Source organism: Microtus ochrogaster, chromosome 8 (assembly GCF_000317375.1).
Source record: "Microtus ochrogaster isolate Prairie Vole_2 chromosome 8, MicOch1.0, whole genome shotgun sequence".
Lineage (NCBI taxonomy): Eukaryota > Metazoa > Chordata > Mammalia > Rodentia > Cricetidae > Microtus > Microtus ochrogaster.
Genome location: NC_022015.1, coordinates 20701871 through 20727377, shown reverse-complemented (window position 1 = coordinate 20727377; position 25507 = coordinate 20701871). Strand labels below are relative to the sequence as shown.

Genomic DNA, 25507 nt, shown 5'->3' with positions numbered 1-25507 from the left:
TTGTAGACCAGGCTGGCCTCGAACTCACAGAGATCTGCCTGCCTCTGCCTCCCGAGTGCTGGGATTAAAGGCGTGTGCCACCACTGCCTGGCATATAAAAAAATAATTTTTTAAAAAAGAAAGGAAGAAAATAGCCATTCTCAGTGGGGTGCGATGGAATCTCAAAGTAGTTTCTTTATCTTATTAACTCAGGCTTTACTGGAAAAAGATAGCCGCCATGCTGTGAGAGCACCCGGGTGGAGTTCATGCATCTGATGAACCTCTCCAAACAGCGGTTCTGAAGCTCGGAGCTTCACGCTCTACACCCTCACTGTCAATTATGTTTTTATGCGCTCTTCCACCAAAACAAAAGCAAAACAAGACTGAAAAATCAATGACAGGGCTAAAACTAGAAAAAACATCAGCTTTTTACTCATAGCTCATGTCCTGTAGCTGCGTTCAGACCTTACCCAGCCCCTAATGTTTAGCTTTCTTGTTCTTCCTACATATTATATGGTAGCCACATGTGCAGTTGATACATACATACATGCATACATGCATACGTACATATTATAGGTTTGGAGCCACATAAGTGGCCCTCCAACACACACACACACACACATGCACACACACACACATACGCACACACACGCGCACACACACACACACACGCACATACGCACACACGCGCGCACACACACACACACATGCACACACATACGCACACACACGCGCACACACACGTGCGCGCGCACACACACACACACACACAAAGGCTGACAGAAACACTGGGAGAGTTCAGTTGTTGAAGTGCTCAGCCCGCACTTTCAGCGGGTAGCACCACAGAAGCGGACAGCCATGGTACGTGCCTATAATCCCAGAACTCATGAAGTGGCAGATGCAGAAGATCAGAAGTCAAGGCCAGCTTCAGCTACACAGTGAATTTGGGGCCAGCCTGGGCTTTATGAGACTTTATCTCAGCCGGGCAGTGGTGGTGCACGCCTTTAATCCCAGCACTCGGGAGGCAGAAGCAGGCGGATCTCTGTGAGTTCGAGACCAGCCTGGTCTACAGAGCTAGTTCCAGGACAGGCTCCAAAGCCCAGAGAAACCCTGTCTCGAAAAACCAAAAAAAAAAAAAGAGAGAGAGAGAGACTTTATCTCAACTAAAACAAAATGGGGGTAGGGAGTAGAGGGGCTCAGAAACCAAAACTGTGTTTCAATTTAAATAATTGAAACTGGAAGCTGGGCGGTGGTGGCGCACGCCTTTAATCCCAGCACTTGGGAGGCAGAGGCAGGCGGATCTCTGTGAGTTCGAGACCAGCCTGGTCTACAGAGCTAGTTCCAGGACAGGCTCCAAAGCCACAGAGAAACCCTGTCTCGAAAAAACCAAAAAAAAAAAAAAAAATTGAAACTGGAAAGTTGGCACTATGGTTAAGAGCATTTGCTGCTCTTGCAGAGGAACAGGGTGCAATTCCCAGAACCTTTATACCATCTGTAACTCCAGTTCCAGGGGATCCAACAGCCTCTTCTTACCTCCACAGGCACCAGACACACCTGTGGTGCACAAACACACATGCATGCAAAATACTCACATACATAAAGCACTAAACCAATCTCAAATAATAATAGTTGCTTTGGGCTGTTAGCTACTGTTCTGGGTAGCAGAACTCTACAAAATGTTGAGTCTTCTATTTTTAAACATATTTATTCATTTACTTATTTGTTTTGTGTGCTCTGGTGTTTTGTCTGCATGTGTATCTGTGTGAGGGTGTCAGATCTGCTGAAACAGGAGTTACAGACAGTTGTGAGCTGCCCTGTGGGTGCTGGGAGTTGGCCCTGACTCCTCTGGGAAGAGTGGCCAGGGCTCTTCTCCATCTTTCCAGCCCCAAGACTTCTTTGTGATCCTCCTCTGGTCACCAAGACTCCTGAGCTCAGAGACACCTTAACAACAATGTCCCATTCCTATTGTTTCTGGTCCGCTGATTTTAGGTCTTCCTCCTCATTTGATTTTATAGCCCCTCTTTTTTTTTTTTTTAATCTTTATTTATTACATATACAGTGTTCTGCTTGCATGTATACTTGCAGGCCAGAAGAGGGCACTAGATCTCATTACAGATGGTTGTGAGCCACCATGTGGTTGCTGGAAATTGAACTCAGGACCTCTGGAAGAGCAGACAGAGTGCTCTTAACCTCTGAGCCATCTCTCCAGCCCCATAGCCCCTCTTTTTAAAATAATTTATTTTTATTTTATGTACACTGGTGTTTTGCATACATGTGTGTCTGTGTTAGGGTGCTGGATTTCCTGGAGGTATAAACAGTTGTGACCTGCCATGTAGATACTGGAATTGAACTGAACCTGGGTCTTCTGGAAAAGAGGTCAGCACTCTCAACTTGAGCCATCTCTTCAGCTTCCCCCCAACCCCCGCCTATTTTTGAGAAAGGGTTTCTCTGTGTAGCTTTGCAGGCTGTCCTGGAACTTGCTCTGTAGACCAGGCTGGCCTCAAACTCACAGAAATTTGCCTGCCTCTGCCTCCTGAGGGCTTGAATTAAAGGTTTGCACCCTCACTGCCCAGCTTTTTTTTTTAAGATTTATTTTATATGTACACAGTCTTCTGTCTGTATGCTTGCTTGCATGCCAGAAGAGGGCATCAGGCCTCACTATTATATACAGATGGCTGTGAGCCACCATGTGGTTGCTGGGAACTGAACTCAGGACCTCTGGACGAGCAGCCAGTGCTCTCAACCTCTGAGCCATCTTTTCAGCAAAGCCTCCCATTTCCCTTCTTAGTGAATTTATTTGTTTATTTATTCATTCACTCAGACAGTATCTTACCTATGTTGCCTAACGCTTGCAGCATCTTCCTCAACTCATATCTCTATTTCCTTTTCAACATTTATTTATTTGTTTATTGTGTGTGCGTGTGTGTTCCGCTCTGTATGTCAAAGCACATGGTGGACATCAAGTGACTGCTTGCAGGAATTAACTCTCATCTTCCCTCATATGAGTCCTGCAAACTGACCTCAAATCCTCAGGCTTGGCAACAAGTGCCTTCGGCCACCAGGCCACCTCACTGGGCCTCTTTTGTTTCTTTGTTTGGCGACAGTCTCATCTAGCTCAGGCTAGCCTATAAATAGCTATGTCACTGAGTCTTGATCCTTTCACCTCCCAGGTATTGGGACTATAGGTATGTACCTCCAAGCTTGACTTCAATTTCTTTTCTTTTTGCGATTGTGTGCATGTGTGCAGGTGTGTACATATGTGTGCAGGTGTGTACATATGTGTGCAGGTGTGTACATATGTGTGCAGGTGTGTACATATGTGTGCAGGTGTGTATATGTGTGCAGGTGTGTATATGTGTGCAGGCGTGTATATGTGTGTACATACATATGTGTGCAGGTGTGTATTGTGCAGGTGTGTATATGTGTGCAGGTGTGTACATATGTGTGCAGGTGTGTATATATGTGCACATATGTGTGCAGATGTGCATGTGTGTGCAGGTGTGCAGGCAGAAGACAACCTGTGGACTATATCTTCAGGATATAGTCCACCTCCTTTAAGAGAGAGTTTCTCCTTGGCCTTGAGCTCACCAATTAGGCTAAACTGGCCAGCAAGTGGGGAGGATGCTCCAGCCTCTGCCTCCCTTGTAGTTCGGGTCATCATATTTTTACATGAGTTATGGAGCTGGAATCCAGTTCTTTGAGCTTGCAAGGTAACCATTTTCCCAGCTGAGCAACCCCGGCCCCTAGCACTTGATTTACTTTTTAAAGAAGTGGCTGAGGGGTGGAGCTTAGCATTTGTGAGACCCTGGGTTCAAACCCGGCCCAAAATAAATCTTTCAGGGTGGTGTGACTTAGAAACCTTAGAAATCAGAAACAGTTCTGAGGTGAACTATTACAAAAATCATTCAGTTCTGAGTGAGACCCACAGGGCTCTCTGGAAAGGTCGCTGATGCAATGTCTGGGTACTCTTCCTTGCCTTTGGCTACTTGGTGGTTCCGCTTTACCGGGCTTTCTTCTGATTAGGGCTACAGATAATACAGAGGTGAAGGTAGCTAAGGAAGGTTGCTAGAAGGTGGCGGTGGCTGTATGTTAGGCCCCAAACGGGCAGTAGATTCTTGAGCTGATCTCTGACTTAAGCCATCTATCATTAGGGTGACTCTGGGGGACCGCTAGTCTGTGAGGACGGAGGCCGTTGGTTCCTGGCGGGAATCACCAGCTTTGGCTTTGGCTGTGGACGGAGGAACCGCCCTGGGGTGTTCACTGCAGTGGCTCCCTACGAGTCGTGGATACGGGAACATGTGACGGGTTCAGAGCCCGGGCCTGCCTTTCCCAGCCAGCTCCAGAAGCCCCAGTCAGGACCCTGGGAGCCCGGAGAAGAAAACTGTACCTTTGCCCAACCAGGTGAAGCCGGACTGGGCAGATTCGAACTCGGGTGGAGGCTGCAGGGTTCAGGATTTCTGCAGACCTCCTGACCCAGGCCTCTCCTCTCATCTCTCAGAGTGCGGGAAGGCTTCGCGGCCAGGGAGCTGGCCCTGGGAGGCCCAGGTGATGGTGCCAGGCTCCAGACCCTGCTATGGAGCTCTGGTGTCTGACAGCTGGGTCTTGGCACCCGCCAGCTGCTTTCTGGAGTGAGTGAGAATCCACGTATCCGGCACTCTTGCACCTCAGACAGGCTCAGTCCTTCCTCTGGGGTGGGAGTTGTACTACTCAGTCTGTAGGGTGGTAGGGTGGGGTCCCCGCTGGAGACTATAGAATCCGGCACAAAGCGGGGGAGTCTGGAGAGGGTGGATAGGAGGTTCGGTCCAAAACGCGAAAGCCAGAGTAACAGACTCAGAATAGGGAGCGCGTTTCCAGCGCTGGGCGAAGCATCCCAACCCCGAGATGCAATCTAAGCCTGGGAAGCGAGGCTTGCAGCGTGTGTGCTGAAGGCGCACGCGTTCTCAGCGTCCCCTTCCAGCAGCCCCGCACCTCTGACAGCCCACCCGGCGACCTTGAAGCCTGGCGGGTGCTGCTGCCCTCGCGTCCCGTGGTGGAGAGGGTGGCACGCCTCGTGCCACACGAGAACGCCTCCAGGGACTCGGCCTCAGACCTGGCGCTGCTGCAGCTGCGGACGCGCGTGAACCTGACCGCCGCCCCGAGCGCCGTGTGCCTGCCCCATCCCGAACACTTCTTCCTGCCCGGGAGCCGCTGCCGCCTGGCTCGCTGGGGCCGCGGGGGTGCGCGGGGCCGCGCGGGGACACCGCCTGGGTGGGGCGGGCGGGCGGACGGGGGGGGGACCACGCGGCCGAAGCACCCGCACGCCTCCTCGTCTTTCAGAATCCGCAGCCGGCTCCGGAGCGCAGCTGGAGGCGCAGCTGCTGAACAGCTGGTGGTGTCACTGCCTGTACGGCCGCCAGGGGGAGTCGGTGCCGCCGCCGGGAGATCCGCCCCACTGGCTGTGCCCCGCCTACCAGGAGGAGGAAGAGGCGGGACGATGCTGGGTGAGCGACAGGAGCTCGCCGCGACCATCCGGCCCGGGCCGGAACTCAGCTGGAGGCGGGAGGAGCTAGCAACGGGGGCGGGGCGCTCCGGGTCTCGTGCCTGTGGTGCCTTAACTAGATTATTCGTTACTTTTTTTTTTTTTAGTGACTGTTTTTCTGTGTATCCCTGGCTGTCTTGGAGCAAGCCCTGTAGACCAGGCTAGCCTCGAACTCAGAGACCTGCCTAGGCGAGCATCACCACCCCCGGTTTATTCCTTCTTTTAAACGCTTTGAGTGTTGGAGAGCCAAGTCTGGGCCCTCGTGAAGCAAGTGCTTTCCCGACAGAGCCATCTCCTCAGCCCGAATTTGGCAATTTTAATTTTGAGAGGGCTTGAAGCCAGGCGGTAGTGGCGCATGCCTTTGAGTTCCAGGACAGCCAGAAACCCTGTCTCTAAAGTGGGGGTGCAGGGCCCAGGCGGTGGTGGCCTCTGATCCCAGCACTGTGAGTTTGAGGCTAACCTGGTCTATAGAGCAAGTTCCAGGACAGCCAAGAACAACTAAGGCTACGCAGAGAAGCCCTGTCTTGAAGAACCAAAGAGAGAAAGAAGGAAAGAAGGGCGTGGGGTGAAAAGGTGTTGGAATTTGCTAAATGAGGGCTAGATTTTTACGCAAATTAGTGTTGGTACTTGGCCGGAAGGATGGATGTTTGATTAGTCCACGGAAGGAGAATCAGGATCCCAGGAAAGCCCAGAAAGCTGAGTGCTCACTCTAGTAAAAACACTGTTTTGCCACAGAAAGATTCCAGTTGGAGCCTTCTGTGTCGTGAGGAGGGGACGTGGTTCCTGGCAGGATACAGAACTTTCTCAAGTGGTTGTCTCCGTCCCCGAGCCTTCTCCCCGCTGCAGACTCACGCGCCATGGATTAGTCATGTGACTCAGGGAGCCTACCTGGAGGACCAGCTGATCTGGGACTGGGGCCCTGAGGGGGAGGAGACTGAGGAACAGATTTGTCCCCCACACACTGAGCATGGGGGTGAGCAGGGGTCTGTGAGACTTTAGGAATTCCTGGGAGGTCTTAGATCCTGGCAAAGCTTCCAGGCGGCAGCTTGGGGACTCCCGCTGAGATGGCCACCTCCTCTCTCTAGCCTGTGGCCTAAGGCCAAAGGCCACTCCAGCTGGTGTGTTGTGGCCCTGGCTGACAGAGGTGCACGTGACTGGTAATCGTGTCTGCACTGGGATTCTGGTTGCCCCAGGCTGGGTCCTAGCAGCTAGTCACTGTATTCTCAGGTGAGAAAAACTGGGTGATAAATCAAGGATTCTTTCAGCAGTAGGACATTGTTGCTTTGGGATTTGTGCGTTGTGGGAAATTTTTGCTGGAATGTTTTGGTTATTTGGCTTTTGGGGGGCGGGTAAGATCTTTTGAGACAGCAGAGAAATCACAAAGCAATTGCATGGTCCAAGAGACTTGCTCTGCCCCTTCCTTCTGCTGGGAAGGAGTTCACCAGTTATGAAAGAAATAGGAACCCACGCTGTTTCCTGTTCCCACAGGTTGGGCTCAACCACAGTGCCTTACATCGAAGTGTATCTGAGCCAGGCAGGGGCCAGCTCCCCCCCACAGGGTCACCAGGTATCTCGCTCTGTCATCAGCATCCGCCTGCCCCGGCACTTAGGACTTAGGCCCCCCCTGGCCCTGCTGGAGCTGAACTCTCAGGTGGAGCCTTCCCCATCAGCTCTGCCCATCTGCCTACACCCAGGGGGTATTCCTCCAGGGGCCAGCTGCTGGGTGCTGGGCTGGAAGGACCCCCAGGACAGAGGTGAGAACCCTTGGGTCATGGGAATGAGGAGTGACCTCAGACCAGAGCCCTATACAGCCTTTTTCCTCTCTAGTTCCTGTAGCTACTGCTGTCTCCATCTTGACTCCACGACTCTGTCACTGCCTCTATCAGGGCATTCTGCCTCCCGGAACCTTCTGTGTCCTCTATACTGAGGGGCAGGAAGATAGATGTGAGGTACAGGCCGGGTCCTATGCATCTTGGGCCAGGGAGGGGAAAGGTAGTTCTAGGCGACTAGACCCTATTCAGATTGGAATTTATTGGTATTGGGCTCCTGATAGGAACAAGTATTTCTGGCCTAGACTTCAGAGGGACCAGGAAGCGGGAAATCTAAGGGTGGAGACATGTAGTTCTTAGTGACTGGACCCTAGGGACGTTAAGAGAACCAGATGCAGGGGTAACAGACCCGTTTGGCCTTGGCTCCAACTTTACAGGTGACCTCAGCACCTTCCCTCCTGTGCCAGACTGAGGGAGGCCCCTGGGTTCTCATGGGCATGGCTGTTCGAGGTAGCCAGGAGCTGTTTGCAGCCATTGGCCCTGAAGCTACGTGGATATCGCAAACGGTGGAAGAAGCCCATTTTCTGCATCCCAGTGGCTCCCCCTACTGGCCTTCTGAGGACAGTGACCTCTGCCCCCAAGACTTGGCAGGGGCTGCAAGTTCCCCTAAGGTTGCGGCTGTGTTTCTGCTCCTGCTAGCTCCACTGATCCAGGGCTGAGTCTGGCTCCTCGTCACACCACCCCATCAGGCCTGGAATGTGGCCCAACCAGCCAGCTCCCAGGCCTGGAGAGGGCCTCTTCCACCTATACTACATCAGCTTTCAGATAATTGGGCCTCAGTGCTGGCTACTTTGAACCTAAGAATCCTTGGGGGTGGGGGAGGAAGAGACAATAAAGATGTAAATACAGACACGTGGCCTTGTGGCATCTCTTAGGTTCCCGAACACCTCAAAGCTAAGGGGAAAGCCCCAAGGATAGGGCTCTGCCCTCTTGGTGAGTCAGGCCTTGGGATCCCAGGAAATGTGTCCCCTATAACGTGGCAGCTGTTCCCTCATTCCTGCCTCTGGGCGGGGGAGGTTAGGTGAACAGCTGGTCGTGTGTCACCTCTGCTCTGGAATTAGTATCTCCAGCACCTGCAGCATATTCAACCCTGGCTTGGTACCCCCCAGACTAGAAAGCCCTGGGATGTAAAAAACAGCCGTGAAAGTACACCCTGATGCCTACTGTACATTCCTAGAGTCTCTAGCGTGTGTGTACATGCATACACACTCACACACACACACACACACACACACACACACACACACACACACGAACCTCGGCACCCTTCAAGAAACTCCCGCTTGTCCATCCCAACCAGTGTTCCCAGAAAATCCCCCCTCTGCGCCCAACTTGCCTGTTAATTCAGTGCACATCACCTGCTAACTGGCAAGCGGAGCCTGAAAAATAAGTTCACCAAGTGCTCCCTGTCGAGTGGAAAATGCATGTTGCTACTCCTTGACTAGGGATGAAGAAATGGTCAGAAGAAATGAGGTTTGAGCTCATAAAGACAGCAGATGCGGACCTAAGGGAAGAGTGGAAGTCTTAACCGGTGAACAGAGGGATCGCGTCTGGAGTTGGGGTCACATTCTGTTACAGGGAAGGGAGACGAGGAGCGAGTATGAGGTGGCACAGGGAGGCTGTGAACGGCTTTCCCTTCCTTTCTAAACACCATAGTACTGTTCTTCAGGCCCTTAAACACACCCTGACTCCCAGAGGTCCCCTCCCTCCGAAGTCAACCTCTCCCACTTTATTCCCTCCAGGAATTCTTTGACCACCGGACTGGGCTGGAGGCCAGACACCCAGGCCTCTAGGGAGAGAGTAGAGGAAGTAAGGGTCTATTTCTCCTCAAACTTAAGCCCAAGCTGCATCTCTGGTGCCACAGCGACAGCGGTCACACAGGCTGCCTTTCCCTGCACCCTTCCTGTGCATGTGTGCTTGTGTGTACACACACGTGCCTGCACCCATACAAGCAGGTTCTGAGCCCAGTGCACTCCACCTTTCTGGACAGTGTCTCACTGAACCTGGACCTTGCTATTTCATCTCGACTGGCTGGTTAGCAAAGCCCCAGAATCTGCTGTCTCCACTTTCCCCCACCCAGTACTGGACAGGGCTCACAAACAGGAACCGTCACACCCAGGTGCTCAGGGTCTAAGCTCAGCTGGCACACCAAGTCCTTTACCCACTGAGCCATCTCCCCAGCCCCTTTCCCGGCACCTACACTACAGGGGTTCTCCTGCTTCACCACACCCCAGCTTTATCTCTTTTTCTGGCGGGGGTGGCGGGGGAGGGTTTCTCTATGTAATCCTGGCTGTCCTGGAACTTGTTATGCAGTCCAGGCTGTCCTCAAATCACAGAGCTCCACCTGCCTTTGGTGGGGTGGGGAGGGGGGACAGGACAGGATAACGATTGGGACTTAAAGGCAGGTGCCACCAGGCCTGGCCCAGGTTTGCCAGCTCTGTTGATAGTCTCTTTCCAAGCCCCCTTAGGATTCGGGTCTTAGCATTCTTCCTCCAGGACACCCCCCCCCCCCAGCTGCTGTGCAATTAAGAGTCCCCACTTGTTTTATCTATCACAACTCCTACTTTGAAATTATTCAACAATCCCCTTTTGATTCAAGTCTGACATCCCTACTTCATCATAATCTCAAGGAGGTCATGGATGGTATAGTTTGCCACTTGTGCCTGGGGCCACGGTAGGAACTCAGCAAATACTTGTTGGATGATTGTCAACAGCCAGACATGCTCAACACCTGCCAGAAGGCTGCAGGCTGCACAGAGACAGCCTGCCAGGAATGGCCCTGGCCTGGGGCATCCCCCATGTCCCAGTCTTAGATACCTGGCCCGAGGAAGGAGGGACAGAGAGGGCAGTGGGGGTGGCCCTAAAATAATAAGGTCTGGGCCAGGTTGCTGCGTGAGGGGTGGGTGTGGGTGTTCTGAGAGACCAGGAAGATCTGGGACCAAGGGTTGGCTGGCAGGCTGGCTGGCACTCAGGGTTTTCAGCCCCCCCCCCCCCGACTGCTTTCTAACTGGCCGGGATCGGTTTCCTCCTCTCAGAACCACCCCCGCTACCCAAGGAGACTGAGGACTGCAGAGGTCAGAAGTAGGAAAAAAAAGCCCACTGCTTTCAGCCTGGAGGGCGTGGCTTAGGGAGGAGCCCACAGGTAGTTGCCTTCTGCCGAGGTACCTGGAGAGGTCTCTGTGGTGGCCAGGTCGTGAGGCGGAACAGGTCCACAGACTAAAGGCGTGTCTTCCATCCACCCGTGGCCATTTCCTGCTAAGAAGCCCACCGTTCACCCTTGCTTCACCTTCTCATCGTGGGATTCATCACTTCTGAGCCCACGTCTAAATCCAGCCTTTGAAACCAGCCTTCAATTCCTTCATTGTTTAACCTAGAGTCTCTCCTGGGGGGGCCCTCGTCCTGGGCCATGGCCCTAAGGGTAGGCCTGGGACCTGGGCAGCTGGAAGTCATGGCCATTCTGCTTCTTTTCGGATTGCTCCAGTCAAGAATGGGTAAGTCTGGGTCAGCAGGGAGGGAGGGCTGGAGCGAGGGCACTGGCGAGAGCAGGCAGAACCCTGTGGAGAGCTCAGCTCGTATCCTGGATTCATGAATCTCTGTGTGCCTACCATTTGGCCATCTTCTCCTGTCAGCCCCTTAAGCAGGAGTTGCCCTCTGGGAGAGCGGTTGGTATTAAGGGGTCCAGGAATTCTCAAGCCTCCCTGTTTACTCTTCCCTCTTTCTTTCCCCTCAGGAGCTGGCGGGACCGAAGGTGAGGCTTCCTGGGGAACTGGGAGGAGGGCAGTGAGTGAGGGCATGCCAGTGTGGAGTCCCCCGGTGGGTTTTAGGAGCTCTTGTCACCCTGCTGAGCTTGCTCACCTAGCCACACTAAGTGTCCCAACTGCTCTGTGAGTATGGAATGGTGGCTCTTGTTTTATGAGGAAGCTGAGGTGAGGAGGAGCACTGAGTTGTCTGACTCTCGTGTGTGTACCTGGGCTGGTTCTGAGGGAAACTCCACAGACCTGCTCCTAGGCGGACTGGTTTTGAGTCCCAGCTTAACTATTTAGTAGCCTGGTCTCCTTAGCGTTCCAAGCTCCAGTTTCTTTGCCTTGAAAAACTGTTAGCTCCGTTCTTCTAGGGCTGTAGTGTGGAGGCCCGGAGATTGGGTAGTGAAAGCCCCTTTGGGGCTAGACCTGCCACGGTGGCTAAGCAGCAGCTATTGTGATGATTATGAGGGAATGGAGGAAGAGTCTGGCCGGTTGCTTTCTCTGCTTTGGGAAAATGTGGAAGGCAGTTTTAACTCCTCTCCCCTGCTGGCTCAGTGGCGGTGGGTCCACATCACGTCAAATGGTTTCAGTGTTCAGTCACATCCATACCTCTGTGTGCTCTGCGTGGGGATAGGGCGGAAAGAGGGATGTCCCTAGGCGACACCCAGGTCAGGTCGGTGCAGCTGGGACAGTCATAGGCATGAGAACAGTTGTCAGCCCGGACAGTGTTCAGGAGAGAGGGCCCTGGAAGCTGAGAGCAGCGTGTGTGAGTGTGTGTGTGTGTGTGTGTGTGTGTGTGTCTGTCTGTCTGTCTGTCTGTCTGTCTGTCTGTCTGCCTGTCTGTGTCTGTGTCTGTGTGTGCTGGGGGGGGGGCGCTGGGGGCGCACTTAGGGAGGCTCTCTGACCTAGCAGAGAAAGGGTGGGAAAGACAGAGTAAAGTGACTGGTATTAAAAGGATCCAGAGGACCCAGAGGTGAGTAATGTATGGCTCAGTGTATGTGACAGGAAGTGCCCTGCGCAATAGTCAGAGGACAGCGCCATGTGCATCTGGAATCTATCTTTTTTTCTTTAATTCTCTAAAATTTAGTATTTTGCCTGTGTGAATGCATGTGTGTCACATGAGTGTCCGGTGCCTTTGGAGGTCAGAAGGTATCAAATCCTCTGGAACTAGAATTTAGGAGAGTTGGGAGCTGCCATGTGGGTGCTGGAAGCCAAGCCTAGGCCTCTGCAAGAGTAACAAGTGAGCCATCTCTCCAGCCGCTGGAATGGATCTTAAGGGCAGTTGAAGCCATGAGAGAGCTCAGCAAGACTGTGGCTTGGCCAAATTTATGGTTTATAAAGCTATTCGGGTGTGTAAGGAGGCTTGAGAAGAAGGGGCTGCCACGACACTTGACTGGGACATCACCAGGCAGTGACTTCTCACAGCTGCTGAGCCATAGGGTGGGGAAAGTAGCTGAATGTGAAGTTGGTGGCGGGGCAGCAGGGTGGGTGGCAGGGCGGGGAGGAGGGGCGGCGGGGTGGGCGGCAGGCTAAGGGCTGCTGTGGGAGTCCCAGAAAGACCTGTCTTCACCCTCCCCTCTTCCCTGGACAGCCTCCTGTGGTGCCGTTGTCCAGCCACGCATCACAGGTGGTAGCAATGCGAAACCTGGCCAGTGGCCCTGGCAGGTCAGCATCACCTACTCCGGAGTCCATGTGTGTGGCGGGTCTCTTGTGTCGGATCAATGGGTGGTGTCGGCGGCTCACTGCTTCCCCAGGTACCAACTCGGTGGAGGGGTAGAGGGGGAGTCAAAAGTGGGTGGGAAACAGTGTTTGGGTAACAAGCCTGAAATCCCAACACTTGGGAGATGGAACCAGGATCAGAATTCAAGGTCAGACAGCTACCACATAGTAAATTCAAGGCCAGCTTGACCATGTTTACATTGGACCCAATTTAAAAAAAACAGCATGCCATGGGTTAGTCTAGATCATATGTCAGACTAGTTCCTGGTGTGGGTTTCAAGAGTCTTGGCTGCCTTAAATCCCAGCACTCGGGAGGGAGGCAGAGGCGAGACAGGTGGGTCTCTGGGAGTTCCAGGTCAGCCAGGGATAAATAATATTTATCAAAAAAAAAAAAAAGAGGAAGAGGAAGAAGGAGGAGGAGGAGGAGGAGGGAAGAAGGAACCAGTCAGAGGTAAAAGTGAGAGGTTAGGGTCAGTACCAGTGTCCTGTAGAAGGCCTCTGGTATTTGGCGGGCATTGTGAGCTAGGGTAGTGTAAGGCAGCAGGGGTCAGGATAGAAGGTCTCTCAGGTCCTGCCTCTCTACCGGCAGAGAACACAACAAGAATGAGTATGAGGTAAAGCTGGGGGCCCACCAGCTGGACGCCTACAGCAACGACACTGTGGTCCGCATGGTGGCGCAGATCATCTCCCACCCAAGCTACCGTGAAGAGGGCTCTGAGGGCGACATTGCACTCATCCGCCTCGGCAGCCCTGTCAGCTTCTCCCGCTACGTCAAGCCCATCTGCCTCCCTGCAGCCAATGCCTCCTTTCCCAATGGCCTCCATTGTACTGTCACAGGATGGGGTCATGTGGCCCCTTCAGGTGAGGTGGGGCACTGGGTGCCAAGAGACAGGGAAGGCAAGCCCGTAGAGGCTGGCGACCCTGAATAGCCATTCTGTCCCCACAGTGAGCCTACAGACGCCCAGGCCACTGCAGCAGCTTGAGGTCCCACTGATCAGCCGTGAGACCTGCAGCTGTCTCTACAACATCAATGCCGTGCCTGAAGAGCCCCACACTATCCAGCAGGACATGCTGTGTGCCGGCTACGTGAAGGGAGGCAAGGATGCTTGCCAGGTAAGGGCAAGGGCTCAGGGAACAGAGAGGTCAAGTAGACCCTGAGAGATGGAGGGCTGAGGGGAGCTGGCATGGAAAACTGCTGACCAGAGATATGAGCTGACAGAACTCTTCTTTTTCCCTTAGGGTGACTCTGGGGGCCCACTCTCTTGTCCCGTAGAAGGCCTCTGGTATTTGGCAGGCATTGTGAGCTGGGGTGATGCCTGTGGAGCCCCTAACAGGCCTGGAGTATATACTCTGACTTCTACCTATGCCTCCTGGATCCACCGAAACGTGGCACAACTCCAGCCTCGCATAGTTCCCCAAACTCAGGAGTCCCAGCCAGATGGCCACCTCTGCAACCATCATGCTGCCTTCAACTCAGCTCCAGCCCAGAGACTAACGCCCATGCTTTTCCTGCCACTGGGCCTGGCCCTGGCCTCTTCCTTCTTCCGCCTTTGAACATTAAGCTACTTACCCCTCAAAGCTGACCAACAGCATCCCTAAGGACATGTGCCTGTTCAGGAGGGCAGTGCACCAACTTGACCTTTGAGCCCATTCTTTTGTCTGCTCTTCGGGGTTATAATCTAGGGCCAAGAGGTTTACGGCCTGTGGAACGGGCCAGAAATTCTAGCTACCTTTCTCTATTATCTGCAGCTTATTGGTTAGGCTCCTATGGAGCTCCCAGAAGCCTCACTAGGAAACCGAGCCCTGACTTCAGCCTGTGTCTAGAACACAGGCCAGTGCCTAGCTGACTGCTGCAGAAGCTGGCTTCAGGGCCCTACTCATCCTGCCTGATGAGCCCATTACTTCGTCCTCTTCTTGTCTCCTGGGCTTTGTCTGTCTTTCAGACAGGGAAGACCTCAGCCTTACTCCACTGGCTGCCAAGCCTGCTTTGAGCCCAACTCCTGGACTCCGGAGGACTGAGCCCCCACCGGAGCTGGCTGGGGCTTGGATCAGGGTGAGGGGATAAGCAGAGCAAGGAGTAAATGTTTTGAAAACAACTGGCTGTATGTGAGATGAAATGAAGAACAGTACCCTGTAAGCATCTCCTTTGTACCTCCAAAGTCCAGCACACCAGCAGAGTTTACTTTATTAAAAAAAAATGACACAAAACAGGTCCGTACACATATTTACAGGTTCACGACAGGAAACGCAGATCCAAAGCAGGGAACAGCCCACTCACTTCTTGGAAAGCTTGACTTGTTTGTGCTTGGGGGGTGCCCACTTGAGGCAGACAGAGTCCACTGTGGGAGAAAAGAGCACAAGAGGCCGTGGGTCAAGTCTGTTCACACCTGGCTGCTCTTTCTGGGCCCAGGCCAGGTTTCCTCTCAGGGTAAGAACAAAAGGGTGACCTCAGTCCTGAGGAGGGGAGGGAATCTCAGGAATGAGTAACCTGCTCTCGGTGGCAGTCCTAGAAACTGGCCAAACTGGTTTGGGATCTTGTAACAGGAAAAAAAAAAAAAAGGCTGCCTTGACTCTTATCCCACCCTGCTAAACACACCTGTACACACACACACACACACACACACACACACACACACACTGCACACAGCAGCACCCCACACACCTGTGATAGGTGGTTTCTTATACTGGGCACTTTTGAGGTGTTCTTCTACCAGCTTAGGGGTGACACAGATCACATGCTGGCCCTTCCAGTACTTGACCATGTTGAGGGACTGCAGGGTGCTGATGATGTCATTCTGGGTGATGCTGGTCATTTGGCTGTATGTAGAGAAGGAACACAGTTCATGGAGACAAAATCCATGACCAATTTTAGGAGAGCCCATTCCTGTAGGATTCCAAGATGATCTTTCACAAGGTCCTTGATGGACAGTACCTAAGATCTTTGATAGACAATGTGCCCCGGAAGTCTCGTAGGATCTCCAGCAAGACCCATGACCAGTAGCTTCGGTAGCTGAGTTTGCCCAGGTCACTCAGTGGCTTCTCTGGAGAGCCTACAGTACTCTCCAGCTTGGAGAGCTCATAACCTGGCAGTGACAGAAAGAGAACCTTAAAGATCCAGCTTCTCCCCACCCCCCACCTCATCATTCCCACGTATAGAACCCACTTCCTGGATGGCAGCGGCTACTCACTGAACGCAATGAGAAACTTTCCATAGCCACGTCGCTGGTAGGGGGGCAGTGTCAGGATGCAGGCCACATTGTTTCCATCTGGGGATTCCTTCTCCTGTGGAGTATGGGGTACTCAGGTCCTTTGGGGGTTCCAGCCTTCATTCTAGTTTATAACACCCTCTTCCCAGTCTCCCCAATCTAGTACCTTAGAAAAGTAGCCGACAATGTGGGCCCCTTGCCTGTCTACTTCTGTCAGAATGTAAAAGACAAAGGGCTCCACATCAAAATACAAGGTCTTGTGGTCCAGGAAAAGCTTGGCCAGCAGACACAGGTTCTGACAGTATATCTAGGGATAAGAGATAGAAACATGCTAAGCAAACAGTACCACACCTCCGCTCGGTCTGGGGACCAGAAGCTTCTGCAGTTCTCTAAAGAGCCAGGCTGCACAGAGTCAGGCAGGTAGCGGGAGTGAGCGCCTCCACAGAACAGAATTCAGAGCAGAAAGGAGTCTTCCTGTCAGTAAGGCGGACAGGAAGGAGGCCCAAAGTGAAGTCCGTTCACACTAACGGTAACAGGAGAGCTGGGCTGTTCACAGCTTCCTTTATTAGTTGTTTGTGTTTGGAACAGGGTCTCACTAAATAGTCCTGGCTGGCTTGGAATTTATTTTGCAGACATGATGGCCTCACACATAAAGAGATCTGCCTGCTTCTGCCTCCTGAGTTCTGGAACTAAAGGTGTGTACCATCATGCCCAACTATCTAACACTTTTTAAAATATTAAATTACACATGTAAAGAAGGTCAGAGAGCAACTTCCAGGCACTGTTTTCTTTCCACTGTGGGTTCCAGGATAAGTTCAGGCTGTCAGGCTTGCACGGCCAGCACTTTGAGGGCCAAATAAAAGGCAGGGTTTTACATGTGCAGTCAGCTTCAATCTTTACAGACATTAGCTTTCAGCACAGGAAACTGAGGCCCAGAAAGAAGAGTGCCTTAGGTTCCACGGCTGGTGGATGCGGGACACAAACTCTGTCCCACTCATGTCCTGCAGCACTCAATACAAAGCTGCTAAGCAGAAGCTGGTAACTGCCAAGTCAAGAGGCCTGCAGCCAGCCCCAAAGCCTGAGTTGTCTGCCCTCCTGGACAGCTGCTGGGCCCCGTCTAACTGATGCAAACAGAGACCTGCCTAGGCCAGCATTAGGACAGACAACAGTGCCTTGCAGCTGCCTTCTTAGTATAAAGTATTTCTGGTTTTGTTTTCTTTTTTTCACACTGGCCTTGAACTCTCAGTGATCTGCCTGCCTTTGCTTCCAGGAGTGCCAGGATTGAAGGCGTGTGCCATCACACCCAGCCCTTTCATGTCTGAGACAGGGTTCAGACAGCTACAGCCCAGGGTGCCCAGCCTCCTGGGTGCTAAGATTACAGGTGTGCGTCACCATACACTGGGTGTCTATTTTCACACTGCTTCTGCACTCCAACCTAGTCTAAGACTGTGTGAGCCCAGCACAGCTAGTCTGAGGTGACTCAGGAGTCAGAGCAGGCACAAGGTGGAGCTGGCAAACACCACCCCCAGCCCCACTCCATTGCCACTGGAGGCCACTGCTGTTATTCCACCAGTTCAAGCTAAAGGAAGTCAGAGTAGCTGGCAGGGAGCAGGCTCGGTATTGCCCCAGCAGGTCTCCAATAACAACGAAGGCCATGTTTACTAACAGCCTACTAGATGCCAGGCACGTGCTACATAGCTGACGTTTGACATCTGTGGTCTCATCTGTTCCACCAAACAGATGAGGTAAATAGTTATGACTCTTATCTTATGGATGCGGAAACAGGAACAAAACAAAGTTAGGTCACTTGTCTGAGGCCAGCCAGGAAGTGACATGGTGAACTAAGAAGCCTGCCCTCTTTATTTTGTACTACACAGCCCTTCAGGGGAGACCAGAACACTGCTAGAGACCTGTCAGACCCAGTAGACAGGGAAGACAGAGACAGAACACCAAAGTCCGTCTGCTCCCATTGGAGTTACTCACTCCTCTGAGAAGCTGGAGCTCAGCCTGTGAAATCTCTGACAACAATGCTTCCCCTTCCAGGAAGAAAGGAAGCTGGTTAAGAGCAGCCTCAGGCAAGACAGTTCTCCAGAACTACCCAGACCAGAACTACCCTGTCTGAAAAGGAGCCCCCAGAAACAGAGGGGAGACCTGGCTGTGTTCACTATGCACTAACACAGGCCAAGCACCAAGTGAGACCTCACTTGGTCAAGAGTAGATATAGATACCCACTGAAGGCTGACCTCTGCCTGGTAGAGGGGATAGGTAAGAATTACCCAGGAAGCCGGGCTGTGGTGGCCTTCGCCTTTAATCCCAGCACTCAGGAAGCAGAGGCAGGTGGATCTCTGTGAGTTTGAGGCCAGCCTGGTCTACAAAGCGAGTTCCAGAATAGTCAGATTTGTTACACAGAGAAAACCTGTCTCGAAAAACCAAAACCAAACCCAACAAACAAACAAACAAACAAACAGAACGCTCAGCCTGTGCTAATCCAGGGGGACCAAGAGAACGAGACTGGTACCAATTATTTGGCTGGGCAGTGGTGGCGCACACCTTTAATCCCAGCACTTGGCATGCAGAGGCAGGAGGATCTCTGTGAGTTCCAGGACAGCCTGGTCTACAAGACCTAGTTCCAATACAGGCTCCAAAGCTACAGAGAAACCCTGTCTTGAAAAGCAAAAACAAAAACAAAAAGTTACCCAGGAGACAGATAGCCAGTTTCCCACAAGTCCTGGGCTACCAGCTCACCTTGTGGTCTTTGCCATCCACTTCATACACAGAGATGTTGCTTTTACGGTAGATCTCCTTCCCTGGGGGCTGCCGCCACTGACACTGGCCCTGGAGAGCCGGGTGAGAGAACAAGCTTCAGACCTTTCTTCTAAGAGCCGTCCCCTTCCTCTTGGCTTTGCCATGTGCAGGCCCTATCTGTGTTCCATGCTTTTTATCCAGTAACCCTCATTTTCTCCTCAGGACAGGATCTAACTAAGGAATTTAGGAATAACTAAGGCACAAAGAGGCTAATAACTGCAAAGTATCACAATCGACTGATCTTGGGTCTGGACATGACACCTCTTTTTCCTAAACCTTCTATATCTGCCTCAGGTCCTGCTGTGCTGGTGAAAGCGCCCCCTTCCTGCCATCTGTAGTACTGCATTTCTTTCTACCGGCTGACATTGCTCAGCTGGATTTGTGCTTCTTTTGCCTTGAGGAGCCCAACACTAGGTTTTACTAAGGGCAAGGAACTTGAATAGTTTGATCCCCATTCTGTAGAAGAGGAAACTGAGGCCTGAAGAGTGGCAGTGAGCTGGCCAAAGTTACCCTCCCAGTAGTAGAAAAGCTGTCTTTTCTTTGTTTCTTCTTTCCTGTCTTTTTTTTTTTTTTTTTTTTTTTTGGTTTTTCGAGACAGGGTTTCTCCGTGGCTTTGGAGCCTGTCCTGGCACTAGCTCTGTAGACCAGGCTGGTCTCGAACTCACAGCGATCCGCCTGCCTCTGCCTCCCGAGTGCTGGGATTAAAGGCGTGTGCCACCACCGCCCGGCTTTTTCCTGTCTTTCTTTAAACAAACTTTAAAAAATTATTTTTATCTTTTAGCTGGGCATGGTGTTACAACATCTTTAGTCCCAGCACTCCAAAGGTGGAGGCAGAAGCAGGTAGATGTCTGTGAGTTTAAAGGTCAGCCTACAACAACAAACAAAATACATATATCTATGGCGTGTATGCATGTATTCATGTTTGTGGGTATGTGTAATTGAATGCAAGTTCCTGCAGAGACAAGAAGAGGGCTGTAGATTTGGAACTGGAGTTACGGGCACCTGACATGGGTGCTGTGATGTAGGAGATTCTTCTGTCTATGTGTTGCTTTCATTGGTTGAATAAAGAAATCGCCTTGGCCTTTTGATAGGGCAGCACTTAGGTGGGCAGAGTAGACAGAACAAAATGCTGGGAAGAAGGGCAGTGTGACAGACGCCATGAATCTCTGGCATGAGACAGACGTAGGTTAGAATCTTGCTGGTAAGCCACAGTCACGTGGTGACACACAGATTTAATAGAAATGGGTTAATCGAGATGTGAGAGTTAGCCAATAAGAGGCTAGAGCTAATGGGCCAGGTAGTAATTTAATTAATACAATTTCTGTGTGGTTATTTCAGGGGTTACGCTAGCCGGGTGGTGGGACGCAGCCACTCCCTCATCATACTACAGTACTGGACACCTGGGTTGTCTGCAAGAGAATACAATGTTTTCAACTCCTAAGCTATCTCTCCAAAGTCCTGCTTTTCCTTCCTTTGTGCAGTCCAAGCCAGGCTAGAAGTCACTATGTAGCTGCGGATGGCCCTGAACTTCGGATCTCCATAGAGACCTAGTTAATATCGTCACACCCAGAGGAATCCAGGTCTCTAGTCTCCAAGGCAGTTTTTCCCCAACTTCTCTGGACTCATGCCAGGGCGTGGCAGGCCCAGCCTCACCAGGTGGAAGCGGTAGCTCTTCTCGTACTTCATGTACTTGAGGCAGTACTCGCAGAGCCAAAGCTTGGGCTGCTTTCCATAGTCTTCTGGGAAGGGTGAGAAGTACCAGGCATCGATCTCATAGTTCCCAATGTGGATCTTGTCTACATACTTCACTTTGGTGATCTGCAGACAGGGGGAGCTCAGCAGGAACGAGGAGGGCAGGAGTACCCCAGCTGCTCCCCAAACCCTGCACATTCTTACCGCCTCATGTTCCTTTTCCAAGGCTGCTGTAGTGGGGTCCATCTCTGCATAGGTCTGGTCAAGAAGTGCACAGAGATGAACAGACATGGTTAGACTCCCCCCCACCCCAGAACGCAGTGCTCATCTACTGTCGTCTATAATAACTGCAGTAACAATAATCATGTCAACACCTCATTTGGTCTACTTGGTTGGGAGGCTGGCTCTTCTTAGCACCTACTGCTTACTTACCCACATGTCCAGATGCCTCAATCTGGACCTTGAGCTACATGTAAGCAGGGCGTGGGGTGAGGCCTGGTTTGTGCTTAGGGTAAGAGCTTTGGTGACAGTAGTGGCACTCGCCTTTAAACCCAGCACCTAGGAACCTAAGGGGGGGCAGGTCTAGGTCAACAAGTATGAAGTGAGCCTGGACTATGTTGGCCCCCGTGTGAAAACAAACAACAAAAACCAGATTGATGTAGGATGTAGTGACACACCTTTTTAAATCCCAGCACTCAAAAGGCAGAGACAGGCAGATTGCTGAGTTTGAGGTCAGCCTGGTCTACACTGAGTTCCCGGACAGTCAGGGATACACAGAGAAACATTGTCTCGAAAAATAAACAAACAAAAAGCTTCAACTGTACACTGGGTCATTCATGTCCAGAGCAAGACCCACTGCTGGCTGGGGTCTCCCTCCTGAACAGCAGACCTCAGCAGTTTCTGAGTCAGACAGTAGGTGTCCAGAAAGGACTTGTAGGACTCTTTCTTCTGGGCACTCTCTTAAACATCACTGTCACTGGCCAAGTGAGCGGATGCCAACTCTCATGTCCATGGCACCTCTGGAACCAGTTCCTGTGGAACTTCTCTCTGACCCACTCGAAACACTCGCTGCTCCTTTAGGTCTGGACCACTACCTGTGGTTCCTTGCTACATCTCTGCCTCTCAAACCCACAGCTTTCAAAAGCTTTCTTCCAGTCTTCAACCTTTAGTTACTTCCACTTGAGCATGCCCGGATCTCTTCATGCTCCAGATGCTCACCTCACCGCGGCACAGAGCACAGGTCAGGTGAGTCTGTGACAGGGCTCTGGGAACTATCATGTATAATTATTTTTGCTTTTTCCTGTCATTCCCAACATCCTTCCCAAGCATCTTCCAGGAATTCTTATATTTCTTATATTCACTTCTTTCTTTGTGTTGGGTTGTTAATTATGTTGTTTTTGAGATAGGGTCTCATCTACACAGCACACTGTCTGGAATTTGCCTTATAACCTAGACTAGCCTTGAACTCCAAGCTTACAAGAAATTCTTAACCCAGCCTATCAATCCTTCACACCTCAGGACCCCAGTGCTGTGACTACAGGTAAGCACCACCACACCTGGCCTTGACAGAGAACTCTTTTAGCAATTTTAGAGAGTAGTAAACAGACCAGGATAAGGTCCCTTGCCTGTGGGTACCTGCAGCTGCCAAGCATTCTATAGATACTATAGATATTATTTCATTTAGCTTTTATACTGAGTCTTTGAAACTAGAGTGCTTGTCATTCTCACCACACAAAAGAGGAAACTAAGGTACAAAGAAGCAAAGTCACTTGCCTAAGGACACAGAACTGGTAGCTCGGCAGCCTTGGTCTGCCCAATTCCAACAAAGACAGGAAAAAAAAGGAACAAAGATTTTTCTCCTCAAATGCCTCTTTAAACTTCATGTCTCAATTTTCACAAAGCACATTTTTTTTCTGCAAATACATTAAAGAATTACAAAACCACTATTTTTCTTAAACATTGCAGTTTATTTAGAATTAAACAATAATTAGAACAGGGCGCGGTGGTACACACCTGTGTCTCAGCACTTTAGAGGTGGGGGCGTGGGGATCAGTTCAAGGTCATCCTTGGCTATATATCAACTTTGAGATCAAGCCCCAAAAAGCCCCAACCAATCAACAGACAAAAGTCCCCAATCAGGGTTGATTCTAAAGAACCTGGTGACAGTTTTATCACTCATCCTTAATGACTCAGCCCCATTATCTACCTGCTAACTGAGCCACTATTCTACTCAGAAGACCATCTTCTAAACCTGTGAGGTCCACTATTCTACTCAGAAGACCATCTTCTAAACTTATGAGGTCTGAGAAAACAACCATGAATCACAACTGCTATTTAAACACAAAGTCATGACAATTAAAAAAAAAAAAAAAGTTCTAGGGCGCTAGAGAGATGGCTCCGAGGTTAAGAGCACTGGCTGCTCTCCCAGAGGTCCTGAGTTCAATTCCCAGCAACCACATGGTGGCTCACAACTATCTGTAAATGAGATCTGGTGCCCTCTTCTGGCATGCAGGCACACTTGAAGGCAGAACACTGTATATGTAATGAAAAAACAAATAAATTAAATATATATATATATATATATTTTTTGGTTTTTCGCGACAGGGTTTCTCTGTGGCTTTGGAGCCTGTCCTGGAACTAGCTCTGTAGACCAGGCTGGTCTTGAACTCACAGAAATCCACCTGCCTCTGCCTCCTGAGTGCTGGGATTAAAGGCATGCGGCCTCTGCCTCCCGAGTGCTGGGATTAAAGGCATGCGCCACCACCGCCCGGCTAAAAAAATATTTTTTACAGAGTGGGTAACAAGAAAAACCCCTGACAACCCCCCCCCCCCCCCCCCCCCCCGCCCCGCCAAATTCTAGTCAAACTGGACAAGTACAAACCAGTACTGCAGAGCACAGGTGACTGGAAAGTTGCTACTGTCCCAGCTAGCAGCAGCCCATAGAGCTGGAAAGCCTTTCTAACCTCAGAGTAGTGAAAGCAGAGCTGGCACTGCACCCAACTGAAATGTCTGTGTAGATATACATGCATGGATTACAAGTCAAAGAGTTACCTCAAAATAATACTTACCTCTAAGAACGTGGAAAACACTGATATTGTTTATATTATCCTATTTTTTCTTCTACAAAAAAAAATTTAAAGTGATGGAGAAATGGCAGAGAAGTTAGGAGTATTTGCTCCTCTTGCGAAGATCTGGGTTCGGCTCTCAGCCACTTGTAACTGCAACTCTAGGGAATCAATGCCCTCTTCTGAACTCTGTGGGCACTGGGCATACATGTGCCACACATGCAGGCAACATTCACACACATGAATCTAAAAAACTTTTACAGAAGTGAATGTTTTCCACACCACACCAAAAGTCCACAGTGAGGAAAGCGTGGCTGCACTGTGCTCACCAAGAACGGGAAAGACAGAACTGACCCGGCTCATGGCTGCTGCTCGGCCTTGGCTCTGACATCGATTCAGGACTGAATTAGTCAGAAAAATGTAACTTTTCCTTGGCTTTCTTTCCTCTGTCTCTTCTCTAAACATACTTTCCTTAACAATTGGGGTTTTTCCCCAATACTGTGAGCTTCCTTACGCCTCTAAAGCCTCTAAAACTTGGCTCCCTGCCAAGTATCTGACCTCTGTGCCACTTTTAAAGGCACAGATTGTTTTCCTAAGCTTTATACCCCGCCTGCCTTCGGGGCTTTCCTTTAAACTCCAATGCAATTGTAAAACTTAAAAACAGAAAGGAAGAGGAACAAAAAAAGAAAAGGAGCTTCAGAATGGGAGGAACACAATCCCCCAGGAACAGTCAAGGCCAGCCTGGGCTACTCAGACACAAGACCAAGATAGCCAGGTGTGATCACTCACCTGCAAGCCTAGCACTAGGGAGGCAGGCACAGGAGAATCGGGTCAAGAGCAGCCTTGGCTATGTAGAAGTCAGGCCAGCCTGGCTACAAAGAGGGCCACTGAGATGGCTCAGTGAGTGCTGGTGTGAGCAGTGTGAGCCTAGAGACCTAGGCTTGAGCCCCGGAATCTACTTCAAGGTAGGAGAGGACTGAATTCCCAAAGTTGCTCTCCAGCCTCTACATTCTCAAATCACAGCACACAAACCCCAATCCACACCCACAATAGGGAAAAAAAGCACATATTTAATTTTATATTTATATGTAAATCTATCTATATATAGGTACATATGTATAGTCTTTTTAAAAGAAGAATCTTTGTTGCGGATACATTTGTCAAATGTATCAAAACCATGGTTGGGGCTGGCTGTACTTCCTAATGAAATTTCTCCCCCCCCCCATTTTTTTTTTATTTTTATTTTTAATTTTTTTGAGACAGGGTTTCTCTGTGTAGCTTTGGAGCCTATCCTGGAACTTGCTCTCTCTGTAGAGCAGGCTGGCCTTGAACTCACAAAGATCCGCCTGCCTCTGCCTCCCCCCACCACACCGCCTGGCTTTTTTTTTTAAGATTTATTTTTTATGTATATATATAAGAGTTTTGCCTGAATGTATATCTGAGGATGCCACATCCTCTGGAACTGGAGTTATAGACAGTTGTGAACTGCCATGTGGGAACTGGGAATTGAACCAGGTACTTTGGAAAAATAGCCAGTGCTTTTTTGGTTTTTCGAGACACAGGGTTTCTCTGTGGCTTTGGAGCCTGCCTTGGAACTAGCTCTTGTAGACCAGGTTGGCCTTGAACTCACAGAGATCCACCTGCCTCTGCCTCCCGAGTGCTGGGATTAGAGGCCTGCACCACCACTGCTCAGCACAGCCAGTGCTCTTAACCGCTGAACCATTTCTACAGTCCTCTAGTGAGAGTTCTAAACCTACCTGTGCTTCCTCTGTAAACAAAGAAAGACGATCAACAAAAGGCCAGTCTGCAATGCCAGTGACAGGAGGGAATGAAGTCTAACATAGTACTGCGGCTCACAGACCTCTGACTAATGGGTGACAGGAGGGAATGAAGTCTGTCTAACCTAGTACTGCGGCTCACAGACCTCTAACTAATGGGTGACAGGAGGGAA

At 50.9% G+C, this 25507-nt stretch overlaps 2 protein-coding genes across 2 annotated transcripts in view; one reads left to right on the top strand and one right to left on the bottom strand.

Moving 5' to 3' along the window:
• Positions 1–14359, top strand: part of Prss36 (serine protease 36) — a 20017-nt gene extending 5658 nt beyond the window's left edge. The window contains exons 7-21 of the mRNA XM_005351326.2: positions 4131–4380; positions 4478–4607; positions 4924–5195; positions 5296–5459; positions 6233–6470; positions 6583–6724; positions 6986–7251; positions 7325–7446; positions 7704–7980; positions 10701–10817; positions 11057–11074; positions 12661–12823; positions 13378–13649; positions 13735–13901; positions 14028–14359. Coding sequence (XP_005351383.2) covers positions 4131–4380; positions 4478–4607; positions 4924–5195; positions 5296–5459; positions 6233–6470; positions 6583–6724; positions 6986–7251; positions 7325–7446; positions 7704–7980; positions 10701–10817; positions 11057–11074; positions 12661–12823; positions 13378–13649; positions 13735–13901; positions 14028–14342 — 2913 coding nt within the window. The 3' untranslated portion in view covers positions 14343–14359. The remainder of the gene's footprint in view (positions 1–4130; positions 4381–4477; positions 4608–4923; positions 5196–5295; positions 5460–6232; positions 6471–6582; positions 6725–6985; positions 7252–7324; positions 7447–7703; positions 7981–10700; positions 10818–11056; positions 11075–12660; positions 12824–13377; positions 13650–13734; positions 13902–14027) is intronic.
• Positions 14360–14930: 571 nt separating this feature from the next.
• Kat8 (lysine acetyltransferase 8) overlaps positions 14931–25507 on the bottom strand; it is a 13323-nt gene continuing 2746 nt past the window's right edge. The window contains exons 4-11 of the mRNA XM_005351325.3: positions 20696–20749; positions 20453–20617; positions 18740–18829; positions 16161–16301; positions 15977–16070; positions 15721–15871; positions 15451–15605; positions 14931–15127 (exon numbers count right to left, since the gene is read on the bottom strand). Coding sequence (XP_005351382.1) covers positions 15063–15127; positions 15451–15605; positions 15721–15871; positions 15977–16070; positions 16161–16301; positions 18740–18829; positions 20453–20617; positions 20696–20749 — 915 coding nt within the window. The 3' untranslated portion in view covers positions 14931–15062. The remainder of the gene's footprint in view (positions 15128–15450; positions 15606–15720; positions 15872–15976; positions 16071–16160; positions 16302–18739; positions 18830–20452; positions 20618–20695; positions 20750–25507) is intronic.